Source organism: Bos taurus, chromosome 11 (assembly GCF_002263795.3).
Source record: "Bos taurus isolate L1 Dominette 01449 registration number 42190680 breed Hereford chromosome 11, ARS-UCD2.0, whole genome shotgun sequence".
Lineage (NCBI taxonomy): Eukaryota > Metazoa > Chordata > Mammalia > Artiodactyla > Bovidae > Bos > Bos taurus.
This window is the reverse complement of record NC_037338.1, coordinates 14,734,346-14,753,687: the sequence shown is the minus strand read 5'-3', so window position 1 is coordinate 14,753,687 and position 19,342 is coordinate 14,734,346. Positions and strand designations below refer to the sequence as shown.

At 36.1% G+C, this 19,342-nt stretch overlaps 1 protein-coding gene across 4 annotated transcripts in view; it reads right to left on the bottom strand.

Annotated features, from left to right (window-relative positions):
• Positions 1 to 396: 396 nt before the first annotated feature.
• The window catches only part of SPAST (spastin), a 56,919-nt gene continuing 37,973 nt past the window's right edge, over positions 397 to 19,342 (bottom strand). For 3 of the 4 annotated variants that reach the window (XM_005212530.4, XM_005212529.4, XM_024998710.2), the window contains 8 exons: positions 18,030 to 18,105; positions 17,638 to 17,729; positions 17,413 to 17,492; positions 15,378 to 15,420; positions 14,139 to 14,218; positions 11,502 to 11,572; positions 9,475 to 9,515; positions 397 to 3,242 (listed from right to left, as the gene is read on the bottom strand). In XM_005212530.4, the coding sequence (XP_005212587.1) occupies positions 3,120 to 3,242; positions 9,475 to 9,515; positions 11,502 to 11,572; positions 14,139 to 14,218; positions 15,378 to 15,420; positions 17,413 to 17,492; positions 17,638 to 17,729; positions 18,030 to 18,105 (606 nt within the window). In that variant the 3' untranslated portion in view covers positions 397 to 3,119. The remainder of the gene's footprint in view (positions 3,243 to 9,474; positions 9,516 to 11,501; positions 11,573 to 14,138; positions 14,219 to 15,377; positions 15,421 to 17,412; positions 17,493 to 17,637; positions 17,730 to 18,029; positions 18,106 to 19,342) is intronic. The other variant, NM_001081591.1, reaches the window with a different exon arrangement.

The window sequence follows — 19,342 nt, the reverse complement described above, 5'->3', positions numbered from 1 at the left end:
TCTCCTTTTCAAAATTTCCCTCCCAATTTCACACTGTTCTAGAAGCACTAACTGACTCCTCAGCTCATTAAGACTGTCACATTCTCCTTGAATTCTATTTCCAAGCACACTGCAGATGCTGCAAGTGGCTCTCATGGTGAAACCCAGTTAATGTGGATTTCTTCTAGTATATGATTTTGTGCCGGTTTTGCCCATTTTTGACTGCTCTCTAGTCTTCTAATCACAGCTTTTTATATCTTGTTCAGAGTTTGTAATTGTTATTGGCAAGAGTCGGTTCAATACAAGCTACTCTTTCAATACCAGACTACAACCTCTGAAATCTCAAAAAGTTTCAAATAAATTAAAGGCAAAATAAAGTTTATAATTTATTTCCAATCCATTAGGATAAAAACTCACTTATGCAGCTGAATCTTTTAATTCATTTCTTCTGAAGAAAAGTACAAAAGTCCAGAGTAAAACTCAGACAAGTATTTGAAGGAAAATCCGTTGACTCAAAGTCCAAAAACAAACTGTAAATGGTTCATTCTGCCAAAAGAATTAGTTTTTGTACAAAATATAATGAATTTTACACTATAAACAAAGACTGCTGTATATTAAATTAGAGTTCTAGTATCTGCTTTTCCTCCAATTCTTTCCAAGCACAAAGCATATCTGCAAGTCAGAAACCTAATAACCCCATTTGGCAGACTGTCTTAGAATAAGCTTTTACCCTTAAGATATCTGGAAAGAGAATACTGATTCTTTCCATTGGCTCAAAGTCCAGTACATCAGTAAGTTTTAATTTAGTTTACAAAACTCTGCCATAGTAACATGAAGAGCACACTAAGGTTTAAACATTACCTTTTACTAAATAATATGACACAGAGCTCAATGCAAAATCTACAAGGTCACAATCTAAGTCTAATATTATTTCTGAAATCCTCAGCAACTGCTATCTTTATTGAAAAAGATCAAACCAAAACCTTACACGTCCTACCATATAATTACTCTACTTTTATGGCCCTTCTATGAGAGAAACACAGCTTAAAATAAAACTTAGGTCATGTAAGTCAAAGAAAATTGTTCTCTAGCACTAAGTTCAATTTCAGACTTGATCAGGAAATTAACTTCCATAGATGGATGTGCATACAGTACTATAATTCTGACTCAATGTTTATGACAATATTAATTTACGTAACATGTGAAGTCTGTTATCTAAAACTTTTCCTAATAAATGAGCTACAATTAATGTATATAATATTATGACAATTTTAAAGGAGTTTGTAGTTTAAAAGTTGTAAGTTTAAAGCACATGGACTTTTAATACAACTTACTACTCATCAATAATCTTTTTCCAAATGAAAATTTAAAAATGAAATTTTATGAGCTTTATTGAAAATGTTTTAATTTGGGATGTTCATCATACTTATTGTGTATATTTTCATCATCTTTCATTATCAGTATTTTATAATGGATGCTATAATGTTTGAGACCTTAAAAAGATACTACTCATGACCTAAAATATCATGGTTTTGGCTTAAAATTTTTTTTTCTATTTATCTCAACCCTCATTTTTATTATCCAGGGAGTTCTATGATTAGAGGAGACATGATTTAAGTTATAGCTACAAACAGCATATAATCATACATCTTCTACATTTAGATAAATCTTTAAGATAAGAAAGAGTAAAGTTAAGAAGTATGGGTTTCTTCATTATAAAATTCTTATCTAGTGGGGGAAAGTTAACTTTAATATATTTTCTCAAAACCAAAGATATTTTTCCTAAAAAAAAAAAAAATTTTGTTACTACTATAAAATTATTCTTTCCACCCATGACATTTTACATAAAAGCACCAAAGACGATTTCTGTAAACAAACTTTTAACCAGTAAACTAATGGCAAATATCCATTTGCCTTTATTACAATATTTAGAAGGCCTTGATATGAGTCTCTACTTCCTACAAGGACATTTTTATAACAAAAACCTACACATACAAACAAGAAATGGAATTACTGTACATTTTTGGGGAACAAAAGGCAGATTAACAGACTAAAACTTTTTAGTTAACAAAGTGAGCACAAGAAACCTATAAAATGTATGCAATGTATAAAAATTCAGTAATTTTTTAAAGTTTCATTGGAGGGATTAATAAAACATGGTAGATCCACTGGCTTGTAATTATCCTGTAAACAGTAAGGAAGTAATAAGCAATAAATTAGAAATGTCTTCACTCCCAGTATTTCCCTTCTCTTGCACAGGAACCACTTTCATAGTGGTTAAAACTGGCTTTCTTAAATATTAGAATAATTCTAGCAGAAAATAAATTCCATTAGGAATAAGTTAACAGTCTACAATAGATTTCTGACAAACATATTAGAAAAAAAATACTACAGATCACAGGAGGACTGGTCTACATATTATATGACAGAGTATCTGAAAACTTCAAAATTTCTCCTTCTTTCACTAAATTTGTTTTGTTTTGTTGCTATCGTATTGCTCTCCAAATTATTTGGTTGAAAGGTAATAGAAAAAATAAAAAGTGAAAAGAAAACATTTTTAATGTCTGTAGATGTATGAAGAAGAAAAAAAACCTTCAAAATTCTTTTTCCTACTACTGTTACATAGGAAAAAGTTTCATTTGGCACACAATTTGTAAAAAGAAAAAAAAAGAAACAGAGTGTTTGGCATTCCAATCACCCATAGTAAAGACAATAGTAGGAAATGAAAACAGGAAAAATGACTATTTTAAGAAAAGATGTCAGAAGACAAACCACCAAAGGCTCTGTGTCTTCTACCATTCCCCGTCTCTGGAACACTTTCATCTGCAACATAATATACAAATTACTATTTACATTACGATTACGTTGGTAAAGAAGACCAGATTCAGTTTTTGTTGTGTTCTGACTTACAGTGCCCATTGGGATAGCCATGACCATCAAGCCAAGAAGGCCTTAAACAAAAATATTCCATTTGCATTGTATACTTTATTTAAATTTATTTTATGGTTCATCTTCTGGGGTGCACAAGTAATTGTAAGACTCTGAAAAGTCCTGTAAACTTAGGCTGACTTTCTGTAGCTGATAAAAGTATTCATCGAAGATGGTATGTTTTTCTCTTGAAAAGTAAACATTCTGCAGGCTTACACAGTGGTATCTCCAAAGTCCTTGTTCCAACGTATGTATGCTTCTAAGGTTTGAGGGCTCACACTGCGTTTTATCTTTTTTAAGGATTCGGTGAAGTCAGATAATCGAATATTTCTCATCTAGATTTAAAAAAAAGCACACAATACAAATGATTATCACATATACAATAGCTGACCCAATGGTGGCTAAAAATGCTTTATTAATGTGAAAATATATATAGACGTATTCTTAGAAAATCATGTCAATCATCTTATTTTACATATTAGTATATATTAGGTACGTTTCCTATTTAAGAAATCCTACCAAATAATATACTTTCATTTCATGTGTTTGGCTTCTTAGGTATTAACATTTTAAATCCCAGTATTTTCCCACTATAAAAACAAAACACAATCATTACAGAAAACTAGACAAAATATTCGCAATCAGAAAAAATAAACACAATCCCACTACTCAGATATACAACCACTATTTGGGTTATCTCCTTCCAATTTTTCTTCTGCATAGTTTCATGAAATTTTACATTCTCAAGTCTCACTCACCACAAGCATACTCTAGCTAAATTCACGTTTCTCAGAAAGGGAAAAGGAGTTAACAAGATGCACATGGGACTCTGAAGGAAATATTGCTCTTAATACAACATGGAGGATGCGTATGTCTAAAATTTTATTATTATTGCTTGTAATACATTTTCATATTAATTTGGTCTTATTTTCTGAGACTTTTAATTGGTTTTGAGAATACAGAATAAAACAAAAATGAGTTAATAAATACCTAATTTTTACCTAAGCATTTTTAAAAGACAAAATGGAATCTGGCACAAAGTGGTCAATTAAAAATTATCACATATTTACATGTATATTTTGCCCCCAAATAAGAAGTTAAGAACTGGAGACAAAATTTCAACTGATACTTATCTGTATTTTTTTTAATTTACATTTTAAAATTTATTTTAAATTTTACTTATTTATGGCTGTGCTGGGTCTTCATTGGTGCCTGAGGGCTTTCTCTAGTTAAGAGAGTGGGGGCCACTCTTGCAGGCCCTAGAACATGCAGATTTCAGTAGTTGTGACACACGGGCTTAGCTGCTCCCCAGCATGTGGAATCTTCCTGGGCCAGGGATCAAACCCATGTCCTCTGCATTGGCAGGTGGATTCTTATCCACTGAGCCACCTGGGAAGTCCTAAAATTTATTTTTAATTGGAGGATAACTGCTTTGCAATGTTGTTAGTTTCTGCCATACATAAACATGAATCAGCCATAGGTATACATATGTCCCCTCCTCTTGAACCTCCTTCCCACCTCCCAGCCCTCTAGCACCAAGTTGAGCTCCCTGCGTCATACAGCACATTCCCACTGGCTACTATTTACGTATGGCTATGGTTTTTCCCATGGTCATGTATGTATGTGAGAGTTGGACTGTGAAGAAGGCTGAGCACCGAAGAATTGATGCTTTTGAACTGTGGTGTTGGAGAAGACTCTTGAGAGTCCCTTGGACTGCAAGGAGATCCAACCAGTCCATTCTGAAGGAGATCAGCCCTGGGTGTTCTTTGGAAGGAATGACGCTAAAGCTGAAACTCCAGTACTTAGGCCACCTCATTGGAAAAAGACTGTGATGCTGGGAGGGATTGGGGGCAGGAGGAGAAGGGGACGACAGAGGATGAGATGGCTGGATGGCATCACCGACTCGATGGACGTGAGTCTGAGTGAACTCCGGGAGTTGGTGCCTGGCGTGCTGCGGTTCATGGGATCACAAAGAGTCGGACACGACTGAGCGACTGAACTGAACTGAACTGAATGAATATGTTTCAATGCTACTCTCTCAATTTGTCCCATCCTCTCCTTCCCCTGCTGTGGTACACAAGTCTGTTTTCTATGTCAATGTCTCTATTACTGCCCTACCAATAGGTTCATCAGTACCATTTTTCTAGATTTCATATGTATGTATTACATGGTATTTGTTATTCTCTTTCTGACTTATTTAGCTCTGTAAAACAGGCTCTAGGTTCATCTACCTCACTGGAACTGACTCAAATTCGTTTCTTTTTATGGCTGAGTAATATTCCATTGTATGCTGCTGCTGCTGCTAAGTCGCTTCAGTCGTGTCTGACTCTGTACGACCCCATAGACGGCAGCCCACCAGGCTCCCCCATCCCTGGGATTCTCCAGGCAAGAACACTGGAATGGGTTGCCATTTCCTTCTCCAATGCATGAAAGTGAAAAGTGAAAGTGAAGTCGCTCAGTAGTGTCCGAGTCCTAGCGACCCCATGGACTGTAGCCTACCAGGCTCCTCTGTCCATGGGATTCTCCAGGCAAGAGTACTGGAGTGGGCTGCCATTGCCTTCTCCCATTCCATTGCACATATGTATACAATTTCTTTATCCATTCATCTGTTGATAGACATCTAGATTGAGTATATTCTTTTTATTACTCTTATAAAACCCAATCTAACTACTTCATATCCTCTCTAATATCAACATTGCATAGATTAAGAAAATCAGTAAGAAAATAAAATGGATTTCCTTGATCTCTATAAAAGGTTGCCATTATTTAGTATTTACATATTTTTTAAATTAGGGCTTCCCTGGTGGCTCAGATGGTAAAGAATCTGCCTGCTCTGCAGGAGACCCAGGTCAGTTATTTAATGGACACTTATACAGTAGAATTTCATGGACAGAGGAGCCTGATGAGCTACAGTCCATGGGGTTGCAAAGAGTCGACCATGACTAAGTGACTAACACTTAGTTAATGCAGTATTCACTATTGCCAGACTTTCAGTGCTTTATAAACATCAACTCATAAGCCAGGACTAATAGCTAAAAGCTGTTACCAAGTTATTAATATTAAGACCATTAGGTTAAAAATAAATTGCATAAAAGTATACATTAGAAGCAAAAACTTTAACAATGTAACCAGACACACATTATTAGCGGAATGATCACAAAAAGGTACATTATGTTATTTTTTATAATTCAGTAGTTTTAAGTTTTAGTACTACCTAAAATTTAGAGACTTCTCTGGTGGTCCAGAGGTTAAGAATCCGCCTTTAACGCAGGGGACACAGATTCGATCCCTGGTTAGGGAACTAAGATCCCATAGGCTGCAGAGCAACTACTAAAGCCCGTGTAGTCTGGAGCCCATGTGCCACAACTATTGAGCCCACACACCACAACTAGAGAGTCTGTGCACCACCATGGAAGATCCCACAGGATGCAAGGAAGATCCACGTGCCACAATGAAGACCCAACAGCCAAATAGCTAGATAAAATTTAGTTTAAAATAATGAAATGGCTTACATATTTTTAAAATACAAGATACAATTCAAGTAGATATGTTACACTGTAATACTGAAATAAATGTACTGTTAGAATGAATTAATGATATTTTAAAAAATTTGCATTTTTAAGCTGTCATTGGAGTAGACTAACACCCAAACTAACAAAAAGAAAGCAGTATGCATTTTGACACACAGTCATTAAATTATTCTGCATTAAAATGAACCCAGGTTCCTAAAGTTGCTGATTCTAGTCTTGGGATAGGCAATTTCAAGGTGTGCCTTGCTCCCAGAAGGCAACAATGTTTTTCAGAGTTCTACAGTAGAGTTGAGAGGACTCATCTTAATATAAAAGCAGATTTTGCTGGCCAAGTGTGACCCATTAAACATAAAATTAAATTGATTTACAGATGTGGCAGGTATCTCCTGCTGTGTCTCCTAATGATTCCATCTCTTGTTATATATGCCCTTGTGGAATCCCTTCCCCTGAGTATAGACTGGACCTAAGCACAGACTACAGCAAAAGTGATGAGATGTGACTTCCATGATTAGGTTATCAAGACTATGCCTTCCATCCTGCTGGCACTCTCTATTCTCTTCCTGGCTCACTGGCTTTGATGAAGCAAACTACTATGTTGGAGAGGCCTACGTGACAAGGAACAGAAGGTGGCTTCCAGCCAATAAACACAGAAAACTGAGGCTTTCAGGCCAACAACACAAGAGGAAATTAATCTGGCAAAAAACAAAACACAAAAAAACACATGAGCCTGGAAGCAGATCTTTCTAGTTTGAGCCTTATAATGACCATAGCCCCAGACAACATCCTGATTACAGCTTTGTAAGAAACTCTAGACCAATGCCTTGACTGCAGCCCTCAGAGAGTTTGAAGTGGAGGATTCAGCTAAACTGTGCCCATGTTCCTTTCTCTGTGAAAATGTGAGATAATAAACACATGTCATTTAAGCTGCTAAATTTTGTGGCAAGTTTTGTTATATGGTAATAGACACCTATTGTCACAGAATTGCCTTGTTTTAAAATCATGACTCTAGAAGAGTTACTAAAAAAAGAAAACAGACTGAATTTATTCTTCAAGTAAAATAGGAACTATATTTAATTGAGTTTGTTCAATGAAGAAGAAAAATGTTGAAGTTTAGGTATACGTATAATTCTCAGGATGGGTAAAGCATAAAGGTTAATAAATCCACTATCAACAGAAGACAGGTTTCTTATCTCATGAAATAATTATGGACAGATTCCTAAGAATTTTTCCTATTCCCTAAGCAGCCACCCACTTGCTTTCATAAAATTTGTATAAGGTACTAATGAAGGTGTATCCAAGCATCCATTTATAGGTTTTTTAGTGGCCTTCCGAATGGTTCAAAGTGAAAAAGTATAAGTGTTAGTTGCTCAGTCATGTTTGACTCTTTGCAACCCTATGGACAGGGGCCTCCTCTGTCTATGGAATTCTCCAGGCAAGAATACTGGAGTGGGTAGCCATTCCTTACTCACAGAAAATGCCAGGGCCAAGGCGCTTGAGACAGAGTGAGGAATGCTTGCAGACATGGGGTTCAGTGGATTTTGCAGAAGTTGATTAGGAGTTAGCAGACAACTTCTTACTAAAAATTATTTGTCAGCTGATGGTTTTATTTCATTACTTATGGCCTTGATTAGCTCCTTCATTCTGTATGGTCTGTTCACGGGACAAAGACAGGCCTAAAGTGTCACACAATAGACCTTTCTTCAATTTTAATCTAGGGGGGCCAGGGTATATACATGAAATACCAAGTTTACCTGTCCTGAGTCCAAGGCAGGGAGAGTGGTGTGTGGGAAAGAAAGAATTCATGTACAGTGTTTATTTTTTGGATAGAAAAGCACATATTAGGTTTATTTTAAAAGAACATTTAAAAAATAATATATAGATGGGATACTGTTAATAATTTATACATAAGTAAAAAAGCCCTCAAGACACTTAGTACTAATATATCTTTAATTAGAAATATATGGAATCAAAATAATAAGTCAGATAAGAGGAACATGAAACTATACTTTAAACGTGAATTTTAAAGGTAACCATAGCTAAACACCAAAGTATATGATATGTGGAATTCTTTATTCCTAAAAAGCTTCATTCATACTCCAGGTAAACTAGACTGTTGAAATGGAAAAGTGCTGTGGTTGCAAGAAGTGTGAAGGCTTTCTTAGTAATGTAGCTGGCTAACCACTATGCACAAGATGCCTGAAGATAAGAACCTCAAATTTACATGGAAGCATGAAGAAAAAGGACAGCCAAAATGTACTCAAATTCAAGTACACTCATTCTCTATATTAAGATTTCACTATTAATACTTGGACAGGACTCTCTGCAATGTGTAAACCCCTTGCCATCCTCCAGCCCATGTTTCTGGGGGTTTTTGTTGTTGTTTTTTTTTTTTTTTTTGAGTTCACACTCGAACTCCAGTGGAGTTCTCTTCTCTATTCTATGCCAAGAATGAAGTCTCTTTGGTTGGTTAGTAATGTCTCAGGTGCTATCTGAGCTCTGAGAGATAAGTTACATAATTTAAATCTGATTTAAAATGTCTGAATACATAGTTATGATCATTCTATATATCCAATTCTATATTTTTCAGGCAATTTTTTTTAAAGTAATGCTTCAGCATCTCTTAAGGGGACCTACTATATTTTCAAGATGTAACAAATTATGTTACAATGGAAACTGTATTGCTTTTATAAGAAAGAAAACAAACATTACTGAAAAACTAACAGAATAGAACATCAAGGGGTTAACCTGTTACAAGCCATCTTTACAATGTATAGAATTCTCAAGTTGTCTATAAGTTTGTTTTGTTTAGTATTTATATAATGATTTGACAGAAAATGATTTAATGATTATATATAATATATTTTGTGCATTACCAAAGGACACCAAAGGAGACCGTCATTTGACAGTCCTCCATATTTTGAAATGAAGCAAAAGTAATTTTTTCTGGTTTCTAATCAAATTGGAAAAATCCAGACAAAAGATATGTTTTACAATCTACAGGACCAGACAAAAGAAAGATAATTATAAAATAGTTTACCTCACTGGCAGACATATTCTTCACTTGTTCTGGTTTCAGTTCTGTAAAATATAAAAATGAGCCACTTAGGGAAAAAAATGACTTCCAAGTTTAAGTTAACAAAGTTCAATAATCTAAAAGTATATGTTCAACATGAATCATTATATGAAGAGAAAAATAGATTAATAATAAGAGCACATACAATTTATAAATGCTTAGACTAATACTCTTTCTTAGGAAGGCATCGGTTTCTTCATATATGGCTCAAGAACAATAGAATCTATAAATCTGAAACTAAACTTAAAATAATGCAACTTCTTTACAAAAGTCATTAGTTGTTTTAAGCCAACAAATTTTTTTTTTTTCAGAATAACAGCTAACATATCCCCAAAATACAAATGATTTATACATTAGCTAATGTTTCTGAGTTCACTATCTGAACAAGATATTATGCCTCCAACATAATGAAAGCTTGACTAAAATGCTTTACCCAGAGTTTCAAAATATATTCTCAAGGTTATATTTATTACTCTCTAAAGCAACAGTTCTTCGGAGAAGGCAAAGGCACCCCACTCCAGTACTCTTGCCTGGCAAATCCCATGGACGGAGGAGCCTGGTAAGCTGCAGTCCATGGGGTCGCAAAGAGTCAGACACGACTAAGCGACTTCACTTTCACTTTTCACTTTCACGCACGGGAGAAGGAAATGGCAACCCACTCCAGTGTTCTTGCCTGGAGAATCCCAGGGACAGGGGAGACTGGTGGGCTTCCGTCTATGGGGTCGAACAGAGTCGGACACGACTGAAGCGACTTAGCGGTAGCAGCAGCAAAGCAACAGTTCTTAACCAGTAGTCTGTTTGACCAGAAGAGGCAATGGCACCCCACTCTAGTACTCTTGCCTGGAAAATCTGGTAGGCTGCAGTCCATGGAGTCGCTAAGAGTCAGACACGACTGAGCGACTTCACTTTCACTTTTTACTTTTTGTGCATGGGAGAAGGAAATGGCAACCCACTCCAGTGTTCTTGCCTGGAGAGTCCCAGGGACGGCGGAAGCCTGGTGGGCTGCCGTCTATGGGGTCGCACAGAGTCGGACACGACTGAAGCGACTTAGCAGCAGCAGCAGTCTGTTTGACCGTGAGAGAGATACTCTGAAGTTGCATGTTCCATGTTCTACTTTGCCATCATAGCCAGTAATCTGAGTGCAAACCTGGGAGCATCACCCATCTACTTCCCATGCTGCCTGTGGAAAAGTAGCTGACAACATCTACTCTAAAGTGATTATCACCCTGAGTTTAACATAACCTAAGAATGATAGATGTGGTATTTCAGAATCAACAAATTACCTTGAATCAAAACAAAGCAATGAATGATACACTTTGCTGCAATTTTTCAAATAACATATAATAATAAAAGTAAAAACATCTATTTATATGTTTCCTTATACACATTAATTTCAAGTGATATTAGAATACTGAACTGAAAAGAACCATAAAATAGATAAGAACATTTTCCCTTTATTATTCTTTTTCACTTGCTTAAAAAAGCTCTCTTATTCTTGAGGGGTTTTTATTTTTTTTTGCTGCCAATCTACTATCAAGTTGCAAAATCTGCTGTCTAGAACAAGGCTCACGGTACAATGATCCATGGACTGTTTTTATATGGTCTGTGAGCTAAGAATGGTTTCACATTTTCTGTGTTGTGGGGGGAAAAAAAAGGGTAGGGGAGGAAGGAGAAGGATGAGGAGAAGGAAGAAGAGGAAGGAGGAGAATGGAAGAGCAGGAAAAGGAAGAGAAAGAAGAAACAGCAGAAGCAGTAGCAACAGCAGCAGCAGCAGAGCTACAGAGCATGTGTGGCCAATGAATCTAAAGCTTTTCTCAGAAAGGTTACTTAACCTTAAGTCTAGAAACTCCGTATCAAGTTTTAATCAAGTTTTCCACTGATTCAGCTTTACTGCTTTCCAGTGAATAAAAAAGACTTCTCAATAATGACTTCTTAAACTTCTGAATGGTGTAATTAACAGTTCTAAATGTTTCAAGCTCTGGAACTCCTACCTCGGATAGGACCCAGTGCTGCATCCTTTGCCAAAGCTGTTAGATCACTGCCTGAGTATCCGTTGGTCATTCTGAGAAGAAGAAGGAAGAAAGAACAAGTTATTTTTACCTTTTCAGATTTAAAATCACCACATAATAAGAGGGTAAAACCCTAAAAACCCTGCTTGTCATCAAGCAGACAGTTCTGTGATTTGATTTTTAAGCGCACAGGAAGGCCCACTCACTAAAAACAAAACCTACTGGTTCCTTATAATGCCTCAAATTTTCACCATTAGAATCAATCCCTTTTTATTTTTTAATCAATTTATTTTAATTGAAGGATAATTGCTTCACAGAATTTTATTCTCTGCCAAATGTCAACATGAATCAGCCATAGGTATACATATGTCCCCTCCCTCTTGAACTTCCCTCCCATCTCCTTCCCCATCCCACCCCTCTAGATTGTCACAGAGCCCCTGTTCAAATTCCCAGAGGTATACAGCAAATTCCAATTGGCTATCTATTTACACATATAGTATTGTTAACTTTCCATGTTACTCTTCATATATCTCGCCCTCTTCTTCCTCCCCCACCCCATGTCCATAAGTCTGTTCTCTATGTCTGTTTCTCCACTGCTGCCCTATAAATAAACTCATCAGTACCATCTTTCTAGATTCCATATATATGTGTTAGTATGTGGTGTTTATACTTCTCAGACTCACTTCACTCTGTATAGTAGCCTTTAGGTTCATCCACTTCATTAGAACTGACCCAAATGCATCCCATAAAAGTGGCTGAGTAATATTCCATTGTATATATGCACCATAGATTCTTTATCCATTCATCTGTTGTTGATGTTCTAGCTATTGTAAATAGTGCTGCAATGAACACTGGAGTACATGTATCTTTTTCAATTTCAATTTCCTCAGGGTATATGCCTAGGAGTGGGACTGCTGGGTCATATGGTGGTTTATTCCTAGCTTTTTAAGGAATCGCCATTCCATCTTCCATAGTGGCTGTATCAATTTACATTCCCACCAACAGTGCAAGACGGTTCCCTTTTCTCCACACCCTCTCCAGCATTTATTGTTTATAGACTTTTTGATGAGGGCCGTTCTGACCAGTGTCAGGTGGTATCTCATCATGGTTTTGATTTGTATTTCTCTAATAATGAGCAATGCTGAGCATTTTTTCATGGGTTTGTTAGACATCTGTATGTCTTCTTTGGAGAAATATATGTTAAGGGTCTTTTTCCCACTTTTTGATTGGGTTGTTTGTTTTTCTGGTATTGAGTTGTACGAGCTTCTTGTATATTTTGGAAATTAATCCTTTTTCAGTTGTTTCATTTGCTTTATTTTCTCCCATTTTGAGGCTTTTCTTTTCACCATGTTTATAGTTTCCCTTGCAATGCAAAAGCTTTTAAATTTATTTTGGTCCCACTTGTTTATTTTTGCTTTTATTTCCATTACTCTAGGAGGTGGGTCATAGAGGATCTTGTTTTGATTTATTATGTCGTCAAGTGTTCTGCCTATGTTTTCCTCTCAGAGTTTTATAGTTTCTGGTCTTACATTTAGGTCTTTAATCCATTTTGAGTTTATCTTTGTGTATGGCAATAGGAAGTAGAACCATTCCTTTAGATTAAGGTATACTGCATCTCCAGGAGACTCCATTAAGTTGTAAATAATGTGCCCTGGAGGTTACATCTATAAACCATTGCTGGCCAACTGACACATAACTGCAATTACTTCTCTATAGATTAATGAGTCTCTATCTAGACCAAGAACTGCCTTGATGGAATGAGGGGCAATCAAGGAAGATTTCTTCATCTGTAGGACACCGTACAGGACAGACAGGGTGAAGGAAGGGTCTGGGGTAGAAGACACTGGCAAAAAGAGGTACACCTGAATGGGATGCCACGGTGGGAACACCTGGGCAGCCAAAAGATTATTAAAGGGAACTAAGAACTAGGGAAGTCAAGAGGAAGAGGAAAATAGAACAGGAAAAAAACATTTACTTATCGTGTACTCTGTTAAATAACTGCAGAAACATTATTAGCAGATTTTTTACTGGAATAACAAAGAAGGCTCTCAATATTTCCAAGTACTGAATTTGTTCTTTTTTCATAGGTATCTGGGAACTCAAAGAGTTTTTACTATCAATACTAGCTATTCACATTCTTGTTGAATATTTTAAATTACTTTTTGAGTTTTTTCCAATGACTAAAAATGCATGAGTGCATCTCCTATATTCAGTTTCTACTTAATACACCACTTACTAAAAAAAACTTGAAGACGTCAAAGTTTAAAAAAAATTATGTGTAATATAAAAGAACAAGTTTAAGTGAAAATACCTGGTGGTGTGGGCAAATACGCAACGTTTTACATCTGAAAAATTATTTTAATACAACTTAAATTTATTAAAAAAAATATAGTACCAGCATTAGCAAATAGCTAATAGGTCATGTCTTCCAGAGGATTTAGAAACTGAAATTTAGGTATCATACATAAGAAAATGAGATAAGTGAAAAGATAAAGGAAGTAGAGAATGAAACAAGTATTCAGATAAATTACTCGTTTCAGACGTGTGCTTAAACAAAACAGAAAAAGACTTCTTAAAAATAAAGAAAAGCTGCAGGATAGACGAAATCAAATCACTCACCTAGCAAGTTGAGCTAGTTCTTTTTGGGTCAATGGGCTTCCTTGTTTACATAATAGATTTTTTAATAAAAGTAGTCGTGTCTGAAAAGAAACATTAAAGAATTATCAGTCCTAAGAGTTAGCTTAATAAAATATCCAGGAGTTAGGTTCAAACCCTAACTCTCATTTAGAAGCTCTATGATTTCACACAAAACACTCTACCTCTTACAGCCTCACTCTTATCTATTAAAATGACAATTTTTTGAAAGTTCCTAAAAGAGTTAAAACTAATCCAAATAAAGCACTAAGTAAATAGCTGCTGCTACCACCAAGGGTGTTAAGGGTCTGAGATAGACAGCCACAATTTAAAGGTATGGATTCATACAACATGGACTCTCACCCACTTTAAGCTAAAATTCAGTGACTTTTAGTAAGATTAGAGTTGTGCAACCATCACCATAATCCAATTTTAGAACATTTCTATCACTCCAAAAAGCTCACCTGTGTCTGTTTGCAATTAATTCTGACTTCCACCCAAAGCCTTAGCTAACCACTATCTACTTTATGTTTCTAGAAATAGCCTTTTTTTAGACACTTCATATAAATGGAATCATATAATAGGTAATCTTTTGCATCTGGCATCCCTCACTTAATAAAATAGTTTTGAGGTCCATCCATATTACAGTATGTGAAAGTACCACATATGGAACAGTATGGTACCATTTAGCAATAAACGGAATGAGCACATTTGTTTATCTATTCACCAACTGATGACTAGATTTTTTTGCAGTTCTTGGCTATTATTTACAATGCTGTTGTAAAAATTCTTGTACATGTCTTTATAGATACATGTTTTCATTTCTTCAGTAGAATCTTATGAATAAAATTCTGGAGTCTTACATGCATGCTCAGTTGCTAAGTCGTGCCCGACTCTTTGCGACCCTATGGACTGTAGCCTGCCAGGCCCCTCTGTCCATGGGATTCTCCAGGCAAGAATACTGGAGTGGGTTGCCATTTCCTCCTCCAGGGGATCTTCCTGACCCAGAGACTGAACCGCGTCCTCTGCGTCTCTTGCACTGGCAGGCAGATTCTTAGGCACTGTGCTACCTGGGAAGCCCGTGGAGTCTTACAGTAAGTTCATCTTTTTAAGAAACTGCCAAACTTTCCAATGCAGCTGTACCATGTACTAGAAGACTTAATAATATTAAATGGTAGGTCTTGTTTCTGCCTAAAATTAAAAAGTTCAAACATGGATACATACCTCCTCATTTGGCAAAGACACATAAACCCGTTTGGTAAAACGCCTAAAAAAAGGATTCAAGCAATCTCAGAAATACAGTTTTGAATTTAAACAGCAAATAACAAAAACAAAGCTTTAAGTATAGTGCTCAAGGCATTTGAATACATTTTAGTAGTCATCAATGTAAAAAGTCACTCTTTTAAAATATTCTAGTTAAATACATAAAATAGGTAACTAATAAGGATCTACTGTATATACCACAGGGAAGACTGCCCAACACTCTGTAATGACCTACATGGGGAAAGAATCTGAAGAAGAGTGGATATATGTATATGTATAACTGACTCACTCTGCTGTACACCTGAACCTAACAGAACATTGTAAATCAACTGTACTCCAATAAAATTTTTAAAAATTCCAGTTAATGTTTAAAAATCCTTAGTATTGGCAGATTTAAATTAACCATTTGTGTATCTGTATTTTTTAACAGTAGTAACACTTTAAAACAAAATATCTGATATAAGAAGTTGAAGAAACAGATCTCTGCTATCTCCGTGAAACTAAGAACAACTAAAACCAACGAGAACAACAGAAACAGAAACGTAAAGTCCATCATCAGCAAAGTAGGGAATGTTTATAACTAAAATGTATGAAGAAGGCCTGCCTAGGGCAGTGAAAATTACACGACAAAGGTGAATGTAGACAGGACCCGCCACTGCGAATTCCAGACACGGCTGTCAGAGCAGTTTTCCAGAGGGAACAGAGAACACTCTGAGGGGAATAAAACTAACCTCCCCACATTTAAACAAGCATGTGAGGACTGGCTCTGCAGACCATGTGGCCCTAGTCAGCAGCAAAGGAATGACAAGGAAGATGAGACTGAACAAAGAAACTCAAAGACACAACATCTTTGTAAGAAGATATCAGTCAGTCTGGCAAGAGGACAAGCTGTCTTGCAATGGCCAAATCTTTTTCAGTGGAAGAAGACTAAATCGACCCAGTCTCTTATTTACATACATGTACACTTCTTCACCAGGTGCGGCTTTGTTGTCAGTCAGGGAGATGGCCCACCAGTCCACGGTATATAGGACAATTCAAGATATTTGCCTTGCTATCTTAGTTTTCTAGCTCTTCTACAACATCCTTTCAAAATTACATTCTCCAAGAAAACTCCCCTTATTCAAATAAAATAGGCAAAACAGACAAAAGCATAGGACTGATTTTAAAAAACAGTACCAAAAAAAGAGGGGAAAGAATACAGTAAACATAAAATAGATAAAATGAAGAACATGCAGAAGAGGATTTTGCCATAAAGCAAATTAAAACTGTGACCAAATATCTTCCCAAGAAAATAATTTAATGAAAAAAAAAAAAGGCTCCTATGAAATTAGAGCTCAATGAGATAGAAAGATTCAAAGAAGTAAGACAACAGAAGATGAAAAATGGGACTGCAAAGAACAGGAAAGCAATAAAAAAGAAAAGAAAAACCACCACAAAAACAAAGGTCACAAAAGTAAAAGTAGTAGTAGAAAGGAGATTAGACACTAACCCTACTGGGTTAACCCATAAATGTGAATAAAAGCAGGCTGGCTTCAGACTTTCACACTGCAACATCCAGTCCTAGAAACAATAGGCAATGTTACAAATTCCTCAGGAAAGGAACGGGAGGTCCAAGAATTTTATGTTGAGTCAAACTGTCCTCCCAGTAGAAAGGGAACACATTTGCTCAAACACATGAGAAGAGAGAATGCAGCTCCCATGAACTGTGTTAGCAGGGTAAAAATCAGTTTTGGAGTTTTAAGATACTTTAATTCAACCCAGAAGAAATAAGCAATTTGCCTAAAACCATAAAGTTAAAAACAGTTTTCCTGGTATCATGCTGGTCCTGTCCTCAAAAGTTTTGTTTACTAACAAGAAGCCAGAGGATGGATATAGAGAGGAAAACAATGAATTTAGTCTTTACACTGAGAATGAAAGACAGAAGAAATACGTGAGACGAATGAAGGAGTAAATACATCTGTAATAAATGTGCGCATTTCCCCATGAATTTCCCTACCTGAGAACAGCTTCATCAAGCTCTTGTGGCCTGTTGGTTGCACCCATTACAAGCACTCTGTCATCTCCAGCAGACTGTACCTGTAAGTCAAAATTTTTTTCAATACTTTTAAAGTAATAACAAAGAAAAACACAATAAAGATATCTATTTCTAATCTGGGCCATTCAATTGGAAAATACATACATTACAATGCTACCACATAAAAATATCATAATCAATACGTACACCATCAAATTCTATTAGAAATTCAGTTTTTAGACGTCTGCTAGCATCATGTTCTCCTTCTCTTCTTTCACACAAAAGACTATCAACTTCATCTAGAGGAAATACAAGGATGGAACTTTAATTAAAAGCCAAGCTACATGAGTTATCTGAGATTAACCTAGTTTATTATACATTTAGGATACATTAGGTTATTAATATAATGTATCCTACTCAATTTGTTGGACAGTCTTTAACCTTGTGCTTTTTGAAAACTTTTTACTTCTGCAACTATACTTCAATAAAAATTTTAAAAAACTTTTTACTTCTGAATAATCTTTCTTATCATTCCCTCACATTTGGAAGAAGGGAACTTTACAAATGTTCAACTAAGCTGTTGGAAGACATGTTCTTACCTATAAAAATTATGGAAGGTTGAAGTTCTCGAGCCACAGCAAATAGAGCTCTCACCAATTTCTCTCCTTCTCCTACCTAAAACAAGGCATTGGACACTGTTAAATCAATAAAATGCAAGATTGTTCCTTCCAGCTTTTTTAATTTCACTACTGAAAATCTAGTACCTAGGAATTTAACTTCCCTTCTTTGCAGCAACCAAAGATTTGGTTAAAGAATAGGGGTGAGGGGGGTTACTGATTGATCCTTAGAACACCAGTAAATAGACTACTTATTTATTAAGAGAATCTGGTGAGTACTTAAAAAAAAAAATATATATATATATATATATATATCTCTCTCTCTGTCTTGTTTCACTATGCATTTCTAAGACTTGAGACTGGAGTAACTATTGGGGTATAACTACTGAGAAGAGGGAACACCAGAGGACAGAGGGATGCAGCACTATTCCGTAAGCCGTAGGCTGCAGGGTGTATTTATAGAAGCACGTAAGTTGGAACGTGCTCTCCTAAACAAAACTTGCTTTACTAAAAACATCTTGAAAATCCATTCTCACAATATCACTGTCAATAAATGTTAAAGCATTTCTAGGTGGTCCAGGTGGTCTATGAACACTCCTTAAGACATTATCAGGGGCTTGAACACTATACTAAAGCCATTCTATGCACCAAAGCATCTATGCTCTGAAAGGGTCATGAGGTTTGCGGTAATCTACTACAAAAACTACTTTGTCCTCTAGGTGGCATCTATACTTTTTATTGAAAATTAAATTATAAAGAAAAACAGGAAAAGCCTCAGATTTAGAATCTGCAAAACAAATATTCCCAGAGCCAGAAGGAACTGAGAGAGATGACCTCTTATGACATCAACCCTGTAAGATTTCCCTGGTGATCCAGTGGTTGAGTCCACCTGTCAATGCAGGGAACCTGGGTTCAAACCCTGATCTGGGAAGATTCCACATGCTGCAGGAACAACTAAGCCTGAGGGATACAACTACTGAGCCTGTGTTCCGCAACAAGAGAAGCCACCACAATAAGAAGCCTGTGCATCGCAACAGGAGAGTAGTCCCTGCTTGCCACAACTAGAGAAAGCCTGTATGCGGAAATGAAGACCCAGCCTAGCCAAAAATAAGAAAATACATTAAAAAAACAAAACAAAACACTTTATAAAGGAAGTAAAACCTCAAGTGATACTTTCTTAAGGCCAGTTCCGTAGGTAAGTCAGGTTGGCATCCCTACCTCCTAACTTCCAGGACAGTGTTCTCTGTTGTAGGCTAATATAGGTAACCTACTGTAACAACAGTTTTACTTGTAAA